This window comes from Microcebus murinus, chromosome 22 (genome assembly GCF_040939455.1).
Source record: "Microcebus murinus isolate Inina chromosome 22, M.murinus_Inina_mat1.0, whole genome shotgun sequence".
NCBI lineage: Eukaryota > Metazoa > Chordata > Mammalia > Primates > Cheirogaleidae > Microcebus > Microcebus murinus.
Genome location: NC_134125.1, coordinates 19,132,076 through 19,151,788, shown reverse-complemented (window position 1 = coordinate 19,151,788; position 19,713 = coordinate 19,132,076). Strand labels below are relative to the sequence as shown.

At 60.5% G+C, this 19,713-nt stretch overlaps 1 protein-coding gene across 2 annotated transcripts in view; it reads left to right on the top strand.

Annotated features, from left to right (window-relative positions):
* The window catches only part of TTC28 (tetratricopeptide repeat domain 28), a 623,216-nt gene that overhangs the window by 597,624 nt on the left and 5,879 nt on the right, over positions 1-19,713 (top strand). For both annotated transcript variants that reach the window (XM_012763803.2, XM_075996660.1), the window contains 7 exons: positions 4,305-4,484; positions 6,640-7,360; positions 9,689-9,813; positions 11,958-12,189; positions 12,767-12,843; positions 15,172-15,301; positions 18,547-18,654. In XM_012763803.2, the coding sequence (XP_012619257.2) occupies positions 4,305-4,484; positions 6,640-7,360; positions 9,689-9,813; positions 11,958-12,189; positions 12,767-12,843; positions 15,172-15,301; positions 18,547-18,654 (1,573 nt within the window). The remainder of the gene's footprint in view (positions 1-4,304; positions 4,485-6,639; positions 7,361-9,688; positions 9,814-11,957; positions 12,190-12,766; positions 12,844-15,171; positions 15,302-18,546; positions 18,655-19,713) is intronic.

Here is a 19,713-nt window from a genome sequence, read left to right as displayed (position 1 = left end):
GGCGATGAAGGGACGTGAGGGTGAGGTAAGGTGGATGTGCTGCCGTCTGTCGCTCTGAGTCCCTGGGTTAAAAGTCGGTCTGGCTGCTCCAGGAGGAGCATGCCAGTGTTTTGGCCGCGTGACCATAACGCCGGAGGGAAAGGGCAGGTTGTACTGGCAGAGTGAAGAGGGCCCCGGAGGAGAGAATAGTGTAAACAACAGCGCTGTGTCAGCTTATTCCAGCCACCTGAAGACAGGCGTAGATTCCTATTTGACCCACGTGTCTGGAGTGCCCGAGGGGCGCCAGGCTTGGTGGCAGGTGCGCCACACTGCCGCAGCGCCCTGGCTCTCGGGCCTGGGACAAGAGGACGTTAGCGCTGTCCTGTGGGTTTGGAAGTTCGGGTGAAGGGAGGTGAGTGTTGTGTGAACGTGTTGGAGCCCCCCCGCCAGCTGATCCCTACTGCTTTCTCAGCACATGCCATCCCACCTCGCAACGCCACGTCACTGTCACCTGGAGGCCCGGACACAGCAGGCTGACCCAGACCCCATGGCAAAGGTCCACTGGACAAGGTTTTCCGTCCTTCTGGGACCATCAGGGACAGTACCACCCAGTAGGCTAACCAGGGAAGTTCAGTACAAAGAGTGATCACCTGTGAGAAAAGAGCAATTATAAGCTATGAGGGACATGGTTCTGTAGGGCTGAGGGAGTGTGCCCAGGAAGGGATGGACACTGGAGACGGTGTGGTTCAGCCCACAGGACAGCGAAATGGTCACAGCTGGCCCGGCCAGCGCCAGCCTGGAGCTGCAGGGCAGGCAGCAGCCACTCTCTGTCGCAGGCGGGAGACAGTAGTCAGCTTCCAGCGGCACGGGTGTGCCGTACCCTGGGAGTCTGTGCCCGCAGAGCACGGGGCTCTGCTTTCCACGCAGGGAGGGCTGTGGGGAGGTTACTGCTGGGCCTTGAGCTCAAGGTGGTGGAGGGACAGCGTCTGAGCCCGCAGCTGGGCAGGCTACACCGGATGTCCTCACCCACTGCTGACCCAGGCAGGAGACCCCTTCCTGCTAGCGCCCTGCACCGACAACGCTCAGCACTGTGTGCACGTGATGGGAGCAATGGCCGAAGGAATGCCACCATCTGTCACAGAGCAGATCACGACTGGGGCATCTGAGCTGAGAGGCAGCACACTGACGACAGCACCACAAAGCCACGGAGCACGCACTGCTCGCCCTGTCCAAACAACAGCCCTCTCCCTGCGAAAGGCTGCACCTGAATGGTACCCGTCATCGCTGGGCCACCGGGCAGGCCTGCAGCGCTGTGCATGGTGGCCTCCCCGCTGGGACACTCTGTCTTTCCCTTTTCTATCAGCCTGCCTGGTGCTCAGTGAGTTCTCCAGTAATCTCTGCCGCCTGGACTCACCCTGCGACGGTCGGGTGGAGGCCCGGGGCCGGGGGTGAAGGCGGCGCCCTTGGGATGAACAGGCCCGGGTACACCTGGCCTCCGCGTCCTGCTTTGCTTCAGAAGATCCAATTTCTAGAAACTAAAGAGGTCACAAAGCCCAAGTCTTTGTTGGAATTTGTTGGACTGTCTGTTAGTTGCTGCTGTGAGGCTGACACCCGAGCCGTTTTGCCTGTCCAGCCCGAGACCCAGGAACCAGCGAAGACCGTCTCCTCGGTGGGCAGCCCCAGGGGCAGGGCAGCGTTCCCTGGACATGTCTCCTTTGGAATCTCAATGTAATTGGGACGGAGACGTCTTGGTCTTCCCGGTTCCAGTTCACGGGGTGCCGGCTGATCCTCCGTGCACAGGCTGCGCTCGCGCACCGGGGACAGGTCTCAGACGCCAGTTTCTGGGCTCTTCTCTGACATGTGCTGTAGGTTTCCTGCACTGCCCTTCAGCCAGAGCTGTCCGTCTGCCGTCCACCCTGTTTCCCCACAAGCCTGCGCCTTTCAGAGAGCAGCTGCGGCTGTCGCCCACAGGGTTGTACTCTCGTGCCAGGCTCAGTGCCAGCGCCAGGCACTATCTCAGGCCTAGAAACTGGGACATGAGGTTCAGCGGGCAGCCTTCCGATCTCCCAGGCTATGGCTTGAGACTTTCCCTCTCCTCACACCCTACGGTCACTCTCACCACGTCCCGGCAAGTCTCCTTGTCCCCTCTCCGGGCGTGCGTTGCCTTGGGCGGGGTGTCTCAGCACAGCCCCCTCCTGCGATGCAGGCTGCCTCCCAGCGCTTCGAGGAGCTCCACTAGAGCAGGCATGGCAGGTCCCTGCCGCCAGCGACAGCTACCTTCTTGCCTGCCCTTGAGGCTCCACAGTCTGGCCCCCGTCCCCGTCCCCAGCCTGCCCAGGCCTGGCCTTCCCCAGCGCCCATGTGCCAGGCAGCCTCCTGGGAAGGGCTCGACTTCAAGCACTCCCACTTCCTGGGATGATGTTTTATACTGCTGCGGTGCTGTTACATGTGACATCACTGAGTGTCACTCAGTGATGGCTTCTTGCATACATCATATTGTGTTACGCACATGGCTGTAAGCTCGCAAGCAGGGACCGTGTCCTAGACTTATCTGACTGACTACAGCCCACAGTGGGCGCCAGTGCTGGCAGGGAAGCCGAGGCCTGGCTTGCAAGAGTGACTTCCAACCACAGGGCCATGTGAGATGACCCCTCTGCCCTTCCTGGAGTGTCGGAGAAGACACACGAGCCGCCTGCAGGGACGTGCCTCACTGGGCTTTAGGCCTGGGCCCCCGAGGGGTAGGTTCTGGGGCCGTCAGTGGGGTTCCTGCGCACACACGCTGCCAGCTGTCGCCAGCCCACCGCCAGCCTCGGCCTTCGTGCTCTCCCCCTGCCCGGCTCGCCTGTACGTCATGCATCTAGCCGCCATCATGACCAGAGACTTGTCCACAGTGGCAGGTGTCCTGGTGAAGGCAGTGGCCTACGGGACAACATTGGACAGAGACCTGCTGGGGTTTAGCCTAGGCGGCAGGAGCACAAGGAGGACCTGCAGGGCTGAGGCCAGCACCTCGTCACAAGGCCCGGTGACTCTGGAACAGTGGAGGCTGGGTCCAGTTTTGCGCGTGGCAGGTGGCTCCAGCCCCACGTTGCCCACATCTCAGGCAGCGCGGCTCTTGCTGAGCAGTGAGTGATTGTCTCTGTCACAGCCGCCGACCCTGTCACCAAGGTCAGGACGCCGGGTCCAGGGTCACTGGCACACACCGACAGCGTGGTGGCACTGCCTCTGGAGAGCCCGCTAGGGCCACCTCCACCTGCCGGGGCTCAGGTGTGGCCCAAGCACGGGTGCAGGGCCCAGGTGCTGGCAGCTCTCCCCACCGCCCTGTGCTAACCCAGAGCTCGTCCACACAGCACGGGGTCACCGTGACACCCCACTTCCTCCGTCCTGGATCGCACTCTAGTTCGTTTCCCCTTCTTGGGAAACACTGTAGCTCTTAAAGCAAACCAGAAACAAATTGGCCTGTAATTTTTATTTCTGCTTTCTTTAAATGTAGCTAGAATTTTTTTTTTAAATAAAGAAAAAAATATCACAAGGGGTCTGTAGAGCCTGAATGTCCGCCGGGCACGTGTCACTTTGGGTTAGCCAAGCGCCCACAGCGGCCTGGCAGATGGGTCAGGCGGGCACGTTTGCCTCCCCAGGCACAGTGGCGCCCTGGTGGGCACCCCACTTGTCACCACCTGAGGCAGACGGGGAGGGGGAGGGGGAGGGGGGAGCCAGCCTTGCCCCGTGGCACGCAGTACTCGCGGGCTCCGGAACCCCGGACCTTCTTCCCCTGCGGACTCTGGGCAGGCAGCCGCGTCTGCATCTCTGTCCCCGCTCGGCCTGTGCGCGGACAGTGCCCCGCTGCTGCCCACTGGCCTGAGACGCACATGGCCGTCTTGGGCTCCACCCAGCCCTTGCGGAAAGAAATGTGTCCCTAGGGAGTGAGAACAAGTGGTGTCTGCCATGGCTCTGCCTGCACCCGCCCCCTCATGTCTTCGTGCCAGGCCTTTCAGGAGGGACGGGTGTCATGTCAGTGCACTGGATCCCCCAGAGTCCCCAGAAGGAACAAGTTGGGACAGCACCCCCGGCGCAGGGCTAAGGGACCACTCCCCTCAGAGGAGCCCAGCTCCTCACAAAAGGTCACAAAACATCCTAGAGCCCAGCCCCTCCCCTGCTCCTCCAGGGATGTCACCCCAGTCCCAGAGCTCCCGTCTTCACTCGGAGTTCCCAGCCTCTTGTCCACTGATGATAGAAAACGGATCCCGCTCGGGTCCAGCCCTCGTTGCGTGCTGTGGCCACACGCACGGTTCCCGAGCGCCCGTGTCAGCCCGTCTGTGTCTCCGCAGGGCCTGATGCACTCGAGCGGCCCGGTGGGCCGGCACCGGCAGCTGACCCTGGTTCTGGAGGGGGAGCTCTACCTCATCCCTTTCGCCCTCCTGAAGGGAAGCTCCTCCAACGAGTACCTCTACGAGCGCTTCGGCCTGGTCGCCGTCCCCTCCATCCGCTCCCTCGGCCCGCAGTCCAAGGTAACGCTCGCGGGGCGCCTGCCCTCGGGGTCTGGCCGGACGCGGCCACGTTATCAAGGCTGCGGTCGCCTCAGAAGTGCCGCTTTCACGGCCTGCTCCCAGGTAGAGTGACTTTTGAGTAGGTCTGTCCACAGGACCCCTGCCGACCCCTGGCAGTTCTTTGCTACCTCAGGAATCGTGACTTCTCACGTTCCTCAGTTTCTCTGCTGTGGCGTCAGGGTCAGGAGCTGCTTAGAGGCACAGAGCCAGGCCTGAAGCCTGCCTGGGTACCTGAGGGAGCTGTCGCCCCTTCACACACGACACCAGTGAGGCACCGCAGATGCCGTGCCGCTGGCCCTAGCCCTGCAGCTGATCCCGGCCGGGCACCAGGGCCGCTGAGGCAGCAACGACAGACAGTGAGAGCAGTGTCGAGGGGACGAGAGGCCAGCGTGCCCTGCAGGGACTCGGGTCCCATTTAGCAAGAAGTCAGTGTGGAAAGAAACATCCTCGAAAATGCAGAGGGCAGCGGTGGCCGGCACAGAGTCACAGGGCCACCAGGGTCACCCACAGCCGCCCGGCCCTGCCCACCTGGGTAGAGGGACTTTCGAGCCAGCCCCGAATCCTCCCCCCTCCTCCAGACTCCCCAGGCTGGAGGCCACTCGCAGGGGCCCCCGCTGACCTGGCTTGGCCTCTTTGTTGACTGGCCATTGCCAGCGTCTAACGGGCCAGTGCTGCCTCACAAGGTTTAGAGATCTTAATTTTGACCACTTTTGTTGCTTTCTAGTACTTTTCTCATGAGATAGAATCAGTTGAAAGTGAAAGAAATACTTCTCTCCAAGTTTCTCAACTTTCCGTGGCTGACTGTGACTCCTGCAATCCCAGACATGCAGCAAGCTGGCCTGGGTGCCGCCGCCACCCGCACTCCCACGCCTGCCCACGTGGCGCCCCCACACCTGCCCCCGCGGCGCCCACGCCCGCCCACGCAGCGCCCCCACACCTGCCCACACGGCGCCCCCACACCTGCCCCCGCGGCGCCCACGCCCGCCCACGCAGCGCCCCCACGCCTGCCCCCCACAGCGCCCACGCCCGCCCACGCAGCGCCCCCACGCCTGCCTCCCACAGCGCCCACGCCCGCCCACGCGGCGCCCCCACGCCTGCCTCCCACAGCGCCCACGCCCGCCCACGCGGCGCCCCCACGCCTGCCTCCCACAGCGCCCACGCCCGCCCACGCGGCGCCCCCACGCCTGCCTCCCACAGCGCCCACGCCCGCCCACGCAGCGCCCCCACGCCTGCCTCCCACAGCGCCCACGCCCGCCCACGCGGCGCCCCCACGCCTGCCCCCCACAGCGCCCACGCCCGCCCACGCAGCGCCCCCACGCCTGCCTCCCACAGCGCCCACGCCCGCCCACACGGCGCCCCCACGCCTGCCCAGGTGCCGGTGCTGGTGCCACCCACACCCCCACGCCTGCCCACACAGTGCCCACGCCCGCCCACGCAAACCCCGGTGCCAGTGCCACCGCCTCCAGGGAGCTGCTGTTCTGTGGCGGCAGCACAGCAGCTACTCGCCAACTGCCCAGAGTTTAAGGCGTCCCTAAGCAGGGGCATCAAAAAGTCATTTTGAAATCATTTGATACTTGATGTTTCTCAAAAAGTATCAGCAGTCATCATGGGGAAAACCAGAATGCATTGCTTCTTTCTGCCGGTTTTATAATCCAGTGGTGGTCTCTATTTTGCAGCATGGAAGGGGGAAGGGAACTATCATCTCCCAGTACCCAGAGCTTCTGAAGGACTGAATTTCCCGAGAGCGACTTGCCTTTTTGCACAACTTTAAAAATGTCGCCCTCAAAGCCCCTGATGCGTCAGGAGCGGGTTTTCCTCTTACCTGGGGGCAGGGCCGTCACGGGCAGGCTGGCCGTCCTGTCACCTCAGGGCCTCCTCCCGCAGCCCTCTCGGGACTAGACGACGGGAAGTGGCCCTCCTGCCATCCTGTCCTGACTGTTTTAAGAGCTTGCTGTGATAGCTGTGGTTCTAAGGCAGGTACCCGAGTCAGGACGATTGGCACAGTTAGAGTGAGTGCGATTCCTGGGGAGACGGGGGCAGCGACCCGGCAGGCGGCAGAGCTGGGGCAGCCTGGCTGTTGTGTCTGACAGGTGGTCTGCTTGCTGTCCCCTCCTAGTCCCACCTGAGGAAGAACCCGCCCGCCTACTCCAGCTCCACGTCCATGGCGGCCGTCATCGGCAACCCCAAGCTCCCGGCGGCTGTGATGGACAGGTGGCTGTGGGGGCCGATGCCATCGGCCGAGGAGGAAGCCTACATGGTGTCCGAGCTGTTGGGCTGCCAGCCCCTGGTGGGCAGCGTGGCCACCAAGGAGAGGGTCATGAGTGCCCTGACCCAGGCGGAATGCGTCCACTTTGCTACCCACATCTCTTGGAAACTGTCGGCCCTGGTCCTCACGCCTGGCGTGGATGGCAACCCCGGCAGCAGCAAGAGCTCCTTCGGCCACCCGTACACGATCCCCGAGTCCCTGCAGGTGCAGGACGATGCCAGCGACGGCGAGAGCCTCTCGGACTGCCCGCCCCTGCAGGAGCTGCTGCTCACGGCCGCCGACGTCCTGGACCTGCGGCTGCCCGTGAAGCTGGTGGTGCTCGGCTCCTCGCAGGAGTCCAGCAGCAGAGTCACGGCGGACGGTGTCGTCGCGCTGACACGGGCCTTCCTGGCCGCCGGCGCACAGTGTGTCCTGGTGTCGTTGTGGCCTGTGCCCGTGGCTGCCTCCAAGATGTTTATCCACGCCTTCTACTCATCCCTGCTGAACGGCCTGAAGGCCAGCGCTGCCCTGGGGGAGGCCATGAAGGCCGTGCAGAGCAGCAAGGCCTTCTCGCACCCCTCGCACTGGGCAGGTGGGTGTGCGGCGCGGGGCTGCAGCGGGGACAGGGAGGAAGGGCAGTGCCAGCCACGCAGGGTTCAGGGAGAGACCTTGTGGCCGAGTCCCTTACCTACTGCCAAACAGGCTTTTCCCTACTATGGCATTAAGATCATCTTTTAGACCAGGGAGCAGCGGAACTGTTTGCCATCAGAGTACGCATGTAAAACTCCTGATGTTAGTGCAATGGGATGACCTATTTTATGGCACCCCCACTTAAACCGTGACTGTAGAAAAGAGGTGTACGATGGAAAGACTAGAATTGGTCATCAGAAGACTTAGGACTTAGGACTTAGCTCCATGTCTTGGCTGTGTGACCTGAGATAAGTTACTTACCTTCTCTGAACCTCAGTGTCCTCAGCAGTGACAAGGAGATGGTCGTGGGGCTGATGATCCCACCCTGCCCACATCTGAGAGGATGTGTAAGGAGTGTGTAAACGTCTTGTGACGCGTGGGGCCCTGCACGTTCTGGAAGACCAACCATGCGTGCTGCTGGCGTGCCTGCCTGCAGAGGGCTCAAAGGGTCTGGGAAGCAAAGGGACAATGTTTCTGTGACCACTGGTCCCAGGAGAGTGAGAAGGCAGCCACCCAGCCTGTGTTCAGAGCTGCCTCTCAGCTCCGTACAGCACCTGCCTCCCCTGGGTCCCCGTGGGAGGGGTGTCCACGGCAGCCACCAGGGCTCAACTGTGCAGGAGACCCTCAGTGCAGACCGACCCGGCCTGTTCCCACTGACCCCGCCCCAGCCAGGGCCGTTTCGCTGACACACATCTGGTCCTTTGGTCTGTGTGTCCTCTCAGCAGTGGCCCCTGCCACTCCCCAGGCAGTGCAGTGATGGTCCTGACCCGAGCAACAGAGAATCTCAAAGTGTCTTGAACCTTAGGAGACAGAGAAACACCAGAAAGTACCATTTTCTTAAAATAAATCCAGCTGACATGTTCTGATATTGCTGGTGTCATTTTCCAGAGCTGGGTAAGGCCTGCAGTGGAGCCTGGTGTCGCCAGCCCAGCCAGCCGGCAGACCATGTGGCTGCAGGGGCCACTGCCCACAGGTCAGGTGCAGGCCCAGGTGGATGGGGCAGGTGGTTGAGAAATGGAAACATTTTGTTTAATTCGCAAACACAGGCAGCTCTAGGGTCTTGCAAAAGCTATTCAAAAATCAACAGAGTGTATCCCGTTTCCTCCTGTGGCTAAAGAGAAACATTCGGTTGGTCCAACAGGCACAGGCCTGGCCTGCTTTTTGGCTGCCCTAACCTCACGGCTGCCCCGTATTTCTGCCAGGCGGAGGGTGGGCAGGCGGCAGGCGCAGAGGGAGTGGGCTGGCCGTGTTGCTACCCTGCTCCGCTTCCCGGAGACACAGGACTCAGAGGGGACCCTGCTGGATTCCATTACTGTTCTCATCACGTGAGGCATGTTTATGCTCCTGGCAATCAGAAGGGGTTTGGGGCCCCACTGAGTCCCACAGAACGAACCGCAGGGCTGTGGGAACCTGGGCCCTCGCCCTGGAGGCCCCTTCCCCTCAGCGTGGGTCTCCGCCATGTGCTTACAGACACAGCAGTTTTGAAAAGGGTCTTTGTTTAGTTTTACCGACAGACAACATAAACGTCACGACTTTTGTTCTGGGAGAAACAGGTTTTAATGGTACTGTCCTGTTATCTTTAAAAACAGCTCATTCTCTTAGAAGCCCTTTCCCTATATGATTTGGGGACAGGTTGGTCCCAGAGTTGCTCAGGGACTTAAGGAATCTGCTTCCCTGGCCCTGATTTGGAAGGGCATGCCCAGAAACGGGCCAGGAGAAGCAGGGCGGGGACGCGGTGCTCCCTGGACTTGCAGGCCTTGCCCAGCCTGGCCGTTCGCTGCTGCTCAGAGCTAGAGAACGGCCACCTCCCTGCCCCCTCTCCGCTGGCCCCACGCACCCCTGCCCCCCACCACGTTCCCTCCCACAAGCCCCAGGACAGACAGACACGGAATGCAGGGAAAACGAGGCAGGGCATTCCTTGGGGTGGTGGGCTGAGCCAAGTTCGGGGCCTGGGAGACCACTGGCCTTTCCCCGTCACTGCCGGTGGCCAAGAGGAAGGCAGCGCTACCTGCCGAGCTGCTCTCCGCAAACAGCACGCCCCACTTACCTGAACAGGTGGACGGTGTCCATTCTTGAAAGGGCACCGAGGCGCCACGTCACCATCCCATGAGTGAGATGCCCCAGTCCGGCCCTGCCCTCGCTGCGGGTGCGTCGTGGGGCCTCACCCCGCGGACACCGGGCGGGCAGGGGTCTCCAGCCACACTGAGCCGCGCTCCTGTGCTCCCCGCAGGGTTCCTGCTCATCGGGAGTGACGTTAAGCTGAACAGCCCCTCGTCGCTCATCGGCCAGGCCCTCACAGAGATCCTGCAGCACCCGGAGCGCGCGCGGGACGCCCTGCGCGTGCTGCTGCACCTGGTAAGGGGCCGGCCTGTGTGAGGAGGGCCAGGCTGAGCGTCCCTGTCACGGGGACATGGGCAGGTGGGGGACACCTCGACTGGGGCTTTCTCTAGGACAGCGCTGACTGGCTTCTGCAGACGTCCCGGGCTGAGCCCATGGGTCTGAGGGGTGGCCACCGTGTGCAGCGTCATCCAGGGGCTGTGGCGGTCCTCGCCAGGACCCACGCCCTCGCTGCTCCAGCCATGGGGCTTTGAGCAGGTCACTTTGGCTCTCTGAGCCTCAGTTTCCTCATCTGGAAGGGGATGATAAAACTAACATTTCAAGATCATTATGAGAAAATATAAGTACCAGGCACATAGCAGAGTCCTGGTGGCTGGGAGATGGCATTTTATAATCAGATGACACCAGTCCTCCCCCACAACCTCAGCTGGAAGGAGAGCCCAAGTCTGAGCATGCCTGGCCAGCCTGCCCAGCTCTGTGGGGCCGGGCGCGGAACGCACGGGGGCCCCACGTCCTCATCTGCACATTTCACCAGTTCGGCACGGCGCTCCCCGGCCGCGACTCACGCCCGCAGCCGCACGGTAGCCTGTGCTGTGCGTTGACGACGGGTCCGTTGTGCTCTTGTGTGATGAGGAAGCTTTAGAGCACTGGAAGTTACAGGCAGCTTTACTTGTAAATCAGAATAGATAACACGTACATCGATGTTTTTATTACATTATTTTTAAATGTTTACAATTTTATTTTGATAAATGAAAAATTAGAAAAGTCAAGTTTTGTTATTAACGCTAAAGTCAACGCTTGGCTGCGCGTGTTCATCTGTGGCTATCGACTATAGTCGACGTTCGTACCAAAGTAGTTAAAAAACGTAAAGCTTGTTCTGTCTTTCCACCTTGGTAACCACCTGGCTGGAAGGCAGTTTCGAATAGCGTAGAGTTCAATGCCAGAGAGACCAGCCCAGTCCCAGCCTGGAGCCCCCAGAGCATGGCAGACAGCCTGCCCCGTCCAAGCTCTGTCCAAACCCGGTGTAGACAGCCGCCCCGTGGCCACCTTGTAGGCCGGTTGCTGCACACGCCCCGGCTCTGTCCCTGTTCGAGACAGAGGACCCGGGGGCAGAGTCCGCACAGGGCTGGGGGTGGGCTGGGGCTGGGTTCCAGGTGGGCTCTTCCCCTTGCCCATGCAAACCTCGTGCCTCGTGGGCATAAAGCTCCCTTGGCTGTATCTCCTAGAGTGGCTGTGGTGGCCAGCTCCTACCTTCTGCTTGCTACCCTGGGTCTCTTTCGCTCCGGTGGGCAGCTTGTCTCCAAGGCCCTTCTGGCCCAGGGGTCACAGGGGCTGGTCACCTGTCCTGTCCAGGAAGGCTCGCTTCCTTGTGGGGGTGCGAGTGCACACTTCCTCCTGCCGAGACACCCGGGCCCTCGTATCCTGTGTCCCACCGTAAGAAAAGCCTGAGGTGGCATTTTGGACAACTGTCATGGCCCTCCAGGGAGAGCACACGTGCCTCAGCATGGACAGAAGTTTCCCTGTAGAGGCCTGTGGGGAGGCCGGGTGAAAGCTGCTGAAATGCCCCGCGGGGAGAGTTGACATGGCAGTTATTTGAGTGAATTCGGCGCATAGGTGCCAGTGGGAAGACTGGGGCACTCTATGGCGGAGGGAAGGGGAGGCGAGGCGAGGCGAGGCGTGGGCTCTAGAGGCCAGCACTAAAGGACGAGGGATGAGTTGGGAAGAAGGACGTGGCAGCCGAGGCCCGGGCTGGGCACGTGTGGTGGGGCAGGGGCTCTGAGCTGGGCGCAGTGAGGGTGTCTTAAAGGGCCCGTGGTTCATCCCAGTTAGTGGGAGCCGTTACCTGGTTGGAGGGAGGCACCTACCCTGAGATGTGCTTCCGGACAGATCGCCCTGGCGTCCATGTGGTGGGGACCCTGGGGAGGGCCCCAGCCTAAGTCCAGGATTCTTGGGTCGCACCAGCCCTTGCTGGCTCCGATGGCAAATCCTTCCCGTCTGCACACCATGCAAAATGCCCAGCATTGTGTCCTGAGGCCTGGTCACATGGGCCGCCTGGGTGGCAGCAGTCAGCCCCGCTTCACCCCGTGGCTCTGTGTGCCCTCAAGGCCACACCGAGAGAAACCAGGCTGGCCGGTCTCTGACTCACGCCCGTTGCCCTCCAGGTGGAGAAGTCCCTGCAGCGCATCCAGAACGGGCAGCGCAATGCCATGTACACGTCCCAGCAGAGCGTGGAGAACAAAGTGGGCGGCATCCCCGGCTGGCAGGCCCTCCTCACCGCCGTGGGCTTCCGGCTGGACCCGCCGGCCAGCGGCCTGCCGGCAGCGGTCTTCTTTCCGACCTCCGACCCCGGCGACCGGCTGCAGCAGTGCAGCAGCACCATCCAGTCCCTGCTGGGTGAGCCAGCGGGCTTGGGCGCGGCGGGAGCCCCTGCATGCCTGAGGGTGCTGGGGCTCTGGCTGGGCGTGTCTGAGAAGTGGCCAGGAGAGCCGGGCACAGACTGCGCTGATGGGGGAACAGTGCTGTGAGCTGACGTTGCTCTGCAGCAGCGAGGCATCCGTGCCCAGCAGGCGCCAGCTCAGCTCGGCCCTTCCCGGGCGGCATGAGGTCGCACTGGCACACGCTGCAGTCCATGCTGTCGTGCAGCTGGGGCTCTGGCAAAGCCGCGTGGCCAGGCGGACGCTGGGTGCGTGACTCGGAGGGACTGGTGCTGCCTGGGCCCCGAGGTGGGGTCCTGGGAACTCGGCTCCACCTAGAGGACTGCGGCAGGGTCAGGACTCGCCCCCTGCCACCCGCCTTCCTCAGAGACCACACTGTGCTCTTGCAAATCACACGGGGACGCACACGGCCAGCGTGCTGAGCTTTTGAAAATTTCACTGATGCTGAGTATTTTGGGTACATTCCCCTGGGATGGTGGTAGGATTGTGGGTGCAGAGGCCCCTGAATAACTTCTGCTGCCTTTTTCTTGGTTAAGGTCTGCCCAATCCTGCCCTCCAAGCCCTCTGCAAGCTCATCACCGCCTCGGAGACGGGCGAGCAGCTCATCAGCCGGGTAAGTGGAGCCTGGGCCTGGGGGCCATGCCGAGGCGGACAGGCAGAGAGCCTTGGCCGCAAGGAGGGGCCTGCAGTGAACGCGCTCTCCCGGCCTCTGCGATCAGAAGAGGCGAGGGCCGGGAGTAAGGGAACTGCCCTCCCTGGCACGCGCTAGGCGCAGAGGGCAGATTCTCACCGTGTTCTCTCTGGGGGCTGAGCCCGGGGAGTCGAGGGCCTTCAGAAGATGCTCTCGGGCCCCTGTCACCTGTAGTCCAGGGCATTTCCTGAACTCTCCGTGCAGTGGTCTCCTATCCCTTGTCATCCCCACCCCCAGCCTTTTCAGCTGACTGGCAGGCGTCACGGCCCCTCCCGTAAGCCAGCAGGAGCGTGGCGAGCGCACCGGCACGGCCACGGGCGAACTGCACCCACGCTCCGGTCGCAGTACGCACCATGCTTGAAACAAAATGGTCACGAGGCACAGCTGCGAACATACGGCCAACTCTAGTAGTGTTTGCAGATGGGCTTTATTTTAGGAAAACGTAGATCTAATTCTGGAATTCGAGGATTCTAATTCTTGGCATCACCCAGGCCCTTCGCAGACTCCCTGGTGACTCCACCCTGGCCAGTGAGGGTCTGGAACAAGCCCCAGGGCAGCCTGAATCCGCATGCTTCTGGAGGCTGGAGCAGCCCTTGAGGAGCACAGAGCGATGTTTTCAGCTCTTGTTAGACTGTGACAATTTGGGAAAGTAGCATACATTGTCATTAGACATACTTGTCAGCAGGTTTCATTTTAAGCGGACATATTTCTATGTGGAGCTGCAGCCGCTCCGTCTAGGATTCACCTCTGCGCTCTGAGTGGTGCCAGGAGCCTGCTCTGAGCCCGGGCTGTTCCCACCTGGATTTGTAACATAGAACCACTCGGTGACCTGTCTCCTCCTCTGAGTTCCTGCTCATTTTGCAGTAAGTGTGTTACACCTCTTGTCGGATAGCATCAGGAAGATACTTCCAGAACACTGCTTATTGAAACAAGCATCCTGAACCCAGGGTGCCTAGAGGACTGCGTTCTGTGGAAGGAGAAAGCAAGAATTGCATTACATTTGCAGGGCTAGGCTGAGAGTCAAAAAAAACCAGTTGCTTAAATTCTTGCCTCTGGTGAGAGCACAGGACTTCCTGCCTGACGCACTGTCAGCCCAGGGGGGTCCTGAGGCCACTAGTGGCGGCCGCTGGTGAGCCTTCCCTGACTCGCTGTCTGGTTCACAGAGCGGCCTGTGACGCCCTGTCGTGCCCCTTCCCGCTCGAGCCTCTGCTGGCAGGAAGGGCAGGGCCTGGCTGACCCTGACCCGAGCCCCTCAACCGCGCACGTTTGGCCTGGTGTGGCTGTTCGTTTCCTGTGTGTCCCCTGCTGACTCTCGCTCCGCTCCCCTCCTGGTCAGGGCCGCGGGCCTGGCGTGGCGCTTCCTAAAGCAGTGATCAGCTCGTGTTGCGTAACAGCCTGTGCTTGAGTCTAAACTCTGTTCTTTCTCTCTCTTTTTCTTTCTTTTTCTTATAATCTGCTGGCCGAAGGCTGTTAAAAATATGGTTGGAATGGTGAGTACTACTCTTAAGTAGCAACTGTCGCCAGGTGAGCCCCTCAACCCGCCCACCCCCAGGGCCCCGCGCACGCTGAGCTCGGTGTGCACGCACGCGCTCCCGGAGCCACGCGGGCTGCGCAGCTCAGGCTGGGGCCCAGTTCCGGCGGCCCGGCCCCTTGCTCTGCTCTGGCTCCCCTCCTGCTCTGCCCTTCTTGCATCCTTGACTTGACCTTTTAAGTTCCACCAGAACAGCAGGGGCAGAACCAGCTGTGAGTGAGTAACACCCTGTGGACCCACACAAGGCCCCTGAGGTCACAGACCAAGAAATCTAAAACGTGGGTGGCCACGGACACCCACATGGGCCACACGGGCTCTTCCTTGGGTGCCGAGGCACTGAGATGTGATGTCGGGTTCCTCTTCACCGTTTACTTCAAGATCCTAGAGATGACTTAAATAACTAAGTATAAACTGAGGGAGGCGACCAGTCCCCTAACACAGCCCCTTCCACTCCCCAAGCCCCGATGCAAGGCCAGAAGCAGAACCCCGACTGCGCCATCCTGGCCCCAGGAGGCCACACAGCCTCTTGTCCCGCTGCCCCACGAGCTTCCCACAGAGAGGACAGTAGGACACTAGGTACGAAGGCACCTTAAACAGAATCTCTAATCCTACATGCGTGAGGGGGTTGTTAGCGATGCCAATGACAGGTGACAGGAGAGTAACTCGGGCTGGAGGGAAGCAGACGGGCAGGGCGGCTCACATCTGGGCTCCGTCCTCAGCTCCACCAGGTGCTGGTCCAGTTCCAGGCCGGCGAGAAGGAGCAGGACTTCGCGGCGGCCCCCATTCAGGTCTCCATCAGCGTCCAGCTGTGGCGGCTCCCGGGATGTCACGAGTTCCTGGCAGCTCTAGGTAAGACAGAGTGTCCTGGGTTTTGTGGGTTTCTTTAATTCTAGTTTTCTAAATCTGTCTTTCCTCCTGGTTTCTGTTGGGTAAGGGTCTTATCTCCATGGTTTCTTAGATATTTCATTATTTTAAAATAGTTAAAGATTTTAGTGCTTCAGTGCGATTCCCGCATGGCCCTCAGCTCCGTCCCATTTCCCCCGCACGGTCTCCGTCTCTCTGGTTTGCGCACAAAGCCTTCATGTGCATCTGCCGGATCCCAACATCGCTGCAGGTCAAGCATGATTAGGAGCTAAAGAAGATTACAGTTAGAGTCGTAGAATAATAGTTTCAACACTCTCTCCGTCACTGGCTGCTGGACACTGCCAGGAAACCACCTCTGACCGGCCACAGAGCGTCCGTGGCCAGTCCAGGGCGCTCGCTCGCCCCTTCCTGTCCTTGGTAACATGCTGACACTGCACTGCCACGTCGTCGTCCCCTGTCGGCAGGTGCGTTTGTCGATAGGACGTGGGAGGCTGTGAGCCTCTCCTCCCGCCCCGCTGAAGTGCCTGTGACGTGCTTGGGAGCCACTGACTCCACAGCTTTCTTCTCAACACTGTGGCGTCAGGCAACGTCGCAGGCACGGAGACGCAGCAGTGGGCGAGAGACGGAAAGCCCTGCCCTCCTCGAGTCTGCGTTCTGTGGAAGAACACGAGCAGACTCCATGCGTCCAGGGGGGAGGAGCCGGGGCGGGCCTCAGGGCACTGGGGTGTGCACAGGTGGGAAGAGCTGGGAGCAGCTGTGCGCGGAGGGAGCCAGGGGCCGGGGCCTGGCTGGGAGCGGAGGGCAGGTTCTGGGGCCGAGGCCAGAGGAAGCCTCTGCAGTTTAACGCGAGGGAAGCGACGGCCGTGGGAGCAGGCAGTCTGACTCGCTGTGCAGGGAGGCGGCAGGGTAGCGAGGCCTTAGAAAGGAGTTTTTCTTCCCGCTTGTGAAGCGCGGGTATTCTGTGTTGGGCCACCTTGTCTAACCTCGTCATGTGACCTTTCCCAGCACCCCTTGGCTTTGGGCTGGCTCCATTTGTTTTCAGACACCGTGTGTCTTTTGAAGGGAAAGGAGGAACCCACAAAGCCCCATGGGGCTCTGCGACCCCTAGGTTAGAGGCCGCATCCTTTAAGAGCTGGACTTCTTGTTTTCTTTCTCTTGCGGATCTAAATCATGGTCTTCTTGGTGTAAACATAGTAAATTTATACCTGAATCAACGTGGCCAGTAGCCAATGGAGGCAGGAGTGAGAAAGGCCAATTTGCGCCCAAGGTGGCTCTGTCTTCACTTCTGTGACAGGCTACTTGGGGCCAGGGACGCAGGCGAGCCAGCAGGAGCACAAAGCCAGGGCCTTTCTGTGTAAAGGAAGCTCCTTCCTCACACGGGGCCGGAGCCCCTCCCCATGTGTGCGCTCCGTTGTCAGATGTATCAAGGGGAACAGTCCAGAAGGAAGCCCCCAAAATCCTAGCCCTGGTGCTGGGATCACGCGTGTGCCGCTCCGCGCTTTCCGTGTCCACCAAGGCTCGAGGGCGAGGCAGTGTGCACATGTTCACAGTCGTGAAGTCCCTCTGAGAGTGGGGAGAGGACAGTGGCATCCCGCAGGCCTGGCATCTGGACAAGTGGCTCTGCCGGGTGGTGGCAGTGGGCGCCCGCCACCAACACTCACCACAGCGTCACCAGGGGTTGAGAGGACTCTGTTTTAGCGAAGCCACCGATTTAAATCATTTTGGTAAAAGTAGAGGTTTCCCTGTAATCCTAGCACTCTGGGAGGCCGAGGCGGGCGGATTGCTCAAGGTCAGGAGTTCGAAACCAGCCTGAGCAAGAGCAAGACCCTGTCTCTACTAAAAATAGAAAGAAATTAATTGGCCAACTAAAAATATATATATAAAAAAAAAATTAGCCGGGCATGCCTATAGTCCCAGCTACTTGGGAGGCTGAGGCAGGAGGATCATCGCATGAGCCCGGGAGTGTGAGGTTGCTGTGAGCTAGGCTGATGCCACGGCACTCTAGCTCAGGTGACAGAGTGAGACTCTGTCTCAAAAAAATAGCAGAGGTTTCCAATGGAAACTATGTTTATTAAATGCTGAATTCTCTGAAACCTTCCTCTTGCTTTCAGAGAGGAAAATGTCCCATAGTGGCCAGAATGCCGAGTGGCTCCTCCAGTGAACCTAATGCTAAAGGGAATGATAGCGCCAGACCAGTATCGGAATCCGGAGTGAGAACAGGAAGGAAGGATGGAGAGAGGAGACGGGGGCGGAGGTTGGCAGGGCACAGATTGCTCCTCGGGTGACGATGCTCAGCTGTGCAGCCATGGCACGCTGCCGACAGCACTGTGTACACAGGTCCCTGTTATTTTCCCATCATAGGTGCCCTGTCCCCGGGGCCTCAGCACCAGGCGTCCTGCACAGCTTCGGGTGGAGCTCAGAGATCTGCCAAGGGAGCCTGAGTAAAGACTGTCAATGCTGAAGACCTTCAGGCCCTAAATTCTTGCTTGTTGGTCCCTGTCTGTGGACACGGACCTGTCACTGGCCACGGTGTCTGTGTTTGGCGTCTCCCCAGGGAGACGTGCTTGCTGGTGCTCTGTAACGTCTCTGAATAGGTCTGAGTGCCGTGTCGACAGCTCGTTAGCTCGGCGCCCTTTGTTGTACCCACTGTCGGTCTCATTAGAATCGTCAGAGCCGGGCGCAGCACCCCTGGGCTCTGGCAGAGGCAGCAGGGCCCTGCAGAGCGGTTCAGCCAGGAACGCAGATTCTCCGTGGTCGGAGCTCACTGGAAAGCCCACAGTGGTGATGCTGAACACGGATGAAGACGTTGACCTCGCCTTTGAGAGCCTTCCAACCCTTTCCACGCACCAGCCTTAATTATCCGTCCTGATGCTGGACCAGGTGGCTAGTTTTTGTCCTGGACAGTCTTTAAGCAGACTGTCTCCTGTGAGAGAGAATGGAACAACAACAAAATATTAATGAGCCTAAGTCCTGGTCCCCAGCTCTCAAGAACACAGTCCACAGTGTCCTGTGAAGGGGCGGGGGGAGTGGCACCGAGTAGCTGTCCTAGGCGAGGCGGCCTGGCCCTGTCCATTCACACAGCTGACCGCACGCGCACAGGGAGCGGCCCAGGCCGGGCGGGGGCTGCGAGTGTCCCATGAAATGGTGCCGGGAGCCCTCCAGCGCTCATCACGGCCAGGATGTGAGATCTTCCTTGAGGAAGCAGATGCTTATACTTTTTGCTCCTCCAGGTTTTGATCTCTGTGAAGTTGGGCAGGAGGAAGTAATCCTGAAGACCGGGAAGCAAGCCAACCGCCGGACCATGCACTTCGCGCTCCAGTCCCTGCTGTCTCTCTTCGGTAAGGCGCCGCCGCGGCCACGCCCCCGGGCTGGACCAGCACGTGCGTCTTGGGCAGGGGAAGGAAAGAGAATACACGTTTTTTGTGTGCATGTGTCAGGGACTGCTCAAGAGCAGTAAACAGAAACCCCCTGCTCTCCTGGGACTTACAGTCAGCGGGGGAGGCAGTCACAATGTATGTAGCGTGTACGAGGGGCTGACAGGCCCAGGAGGAAAAGTAAAGCAGGGTAGGGCACTAGAAGGTGAGAGGGTCACAGCAGAGCAGATAGGACGTGGTGACTGTGCCCGTCCTCTGCGGGGCCTAACAGGAGCAGGAGCCCAGGTCACGTGGGCCTGGGGGCATACCCAGTGTGACCCGTGTTCTCAAGGGCCAAGCTGGCTGCAGAGTGAAGGGTCCGGCAGGGGCCATGGTTTGCAGGCAGAGCCAACAGGATCCGCTGAAGGGCGTGCATCACGACAGAAAGGGTCAAAGGGGTCTCCCGCGCTCTGGAACAACGGCTAGAGCAGGATTGCCTTTGGCTGAGGGAGGCAAGTGGCGGGAGGAATGGGTTGAGTTCCATCGCAGACGCGTTCAGACACAGTCACAGCCCGCCCGGCCAGGTCAGAGGGGAAGACGACTGTGGCCTGGGAAGGAGTGGTGAGGGCAGGACTGAGCAGTGGACACTGGATCTGGCAGCGTGGACCTCACTGGGGACCTTTACAAGAACAGGTGGGGACAACAGCCTGGGCGGATAGGTTAGGAGGAAACGCAGTTCCGAGAGCGCGTGGACAACTCCTGAGGGGTTTGGCAGCACAGGGCTGGAGAGGACAGCGGGTGTGGGCTCAGGACAGGGGACGTCGCCGGTTGCTCACAGGCCCAGCTGAGCGAAGAGCCAGTCCCAGGAGCACAGGCAGCCCTGCCTGGAGCAGGAGGACAGACGTGGGGTCTCTCTGCGGCCCCACCCCATGCAGCAGGGAACAGACTAGGGACAGGCAGAGTCGGTGGAGGTGTAACTAAGCTTGCCTCGGTGTTTTGTCCCTCTGTACAGTTTACCACTTTTTCCAACAAGGCTGTATTTTC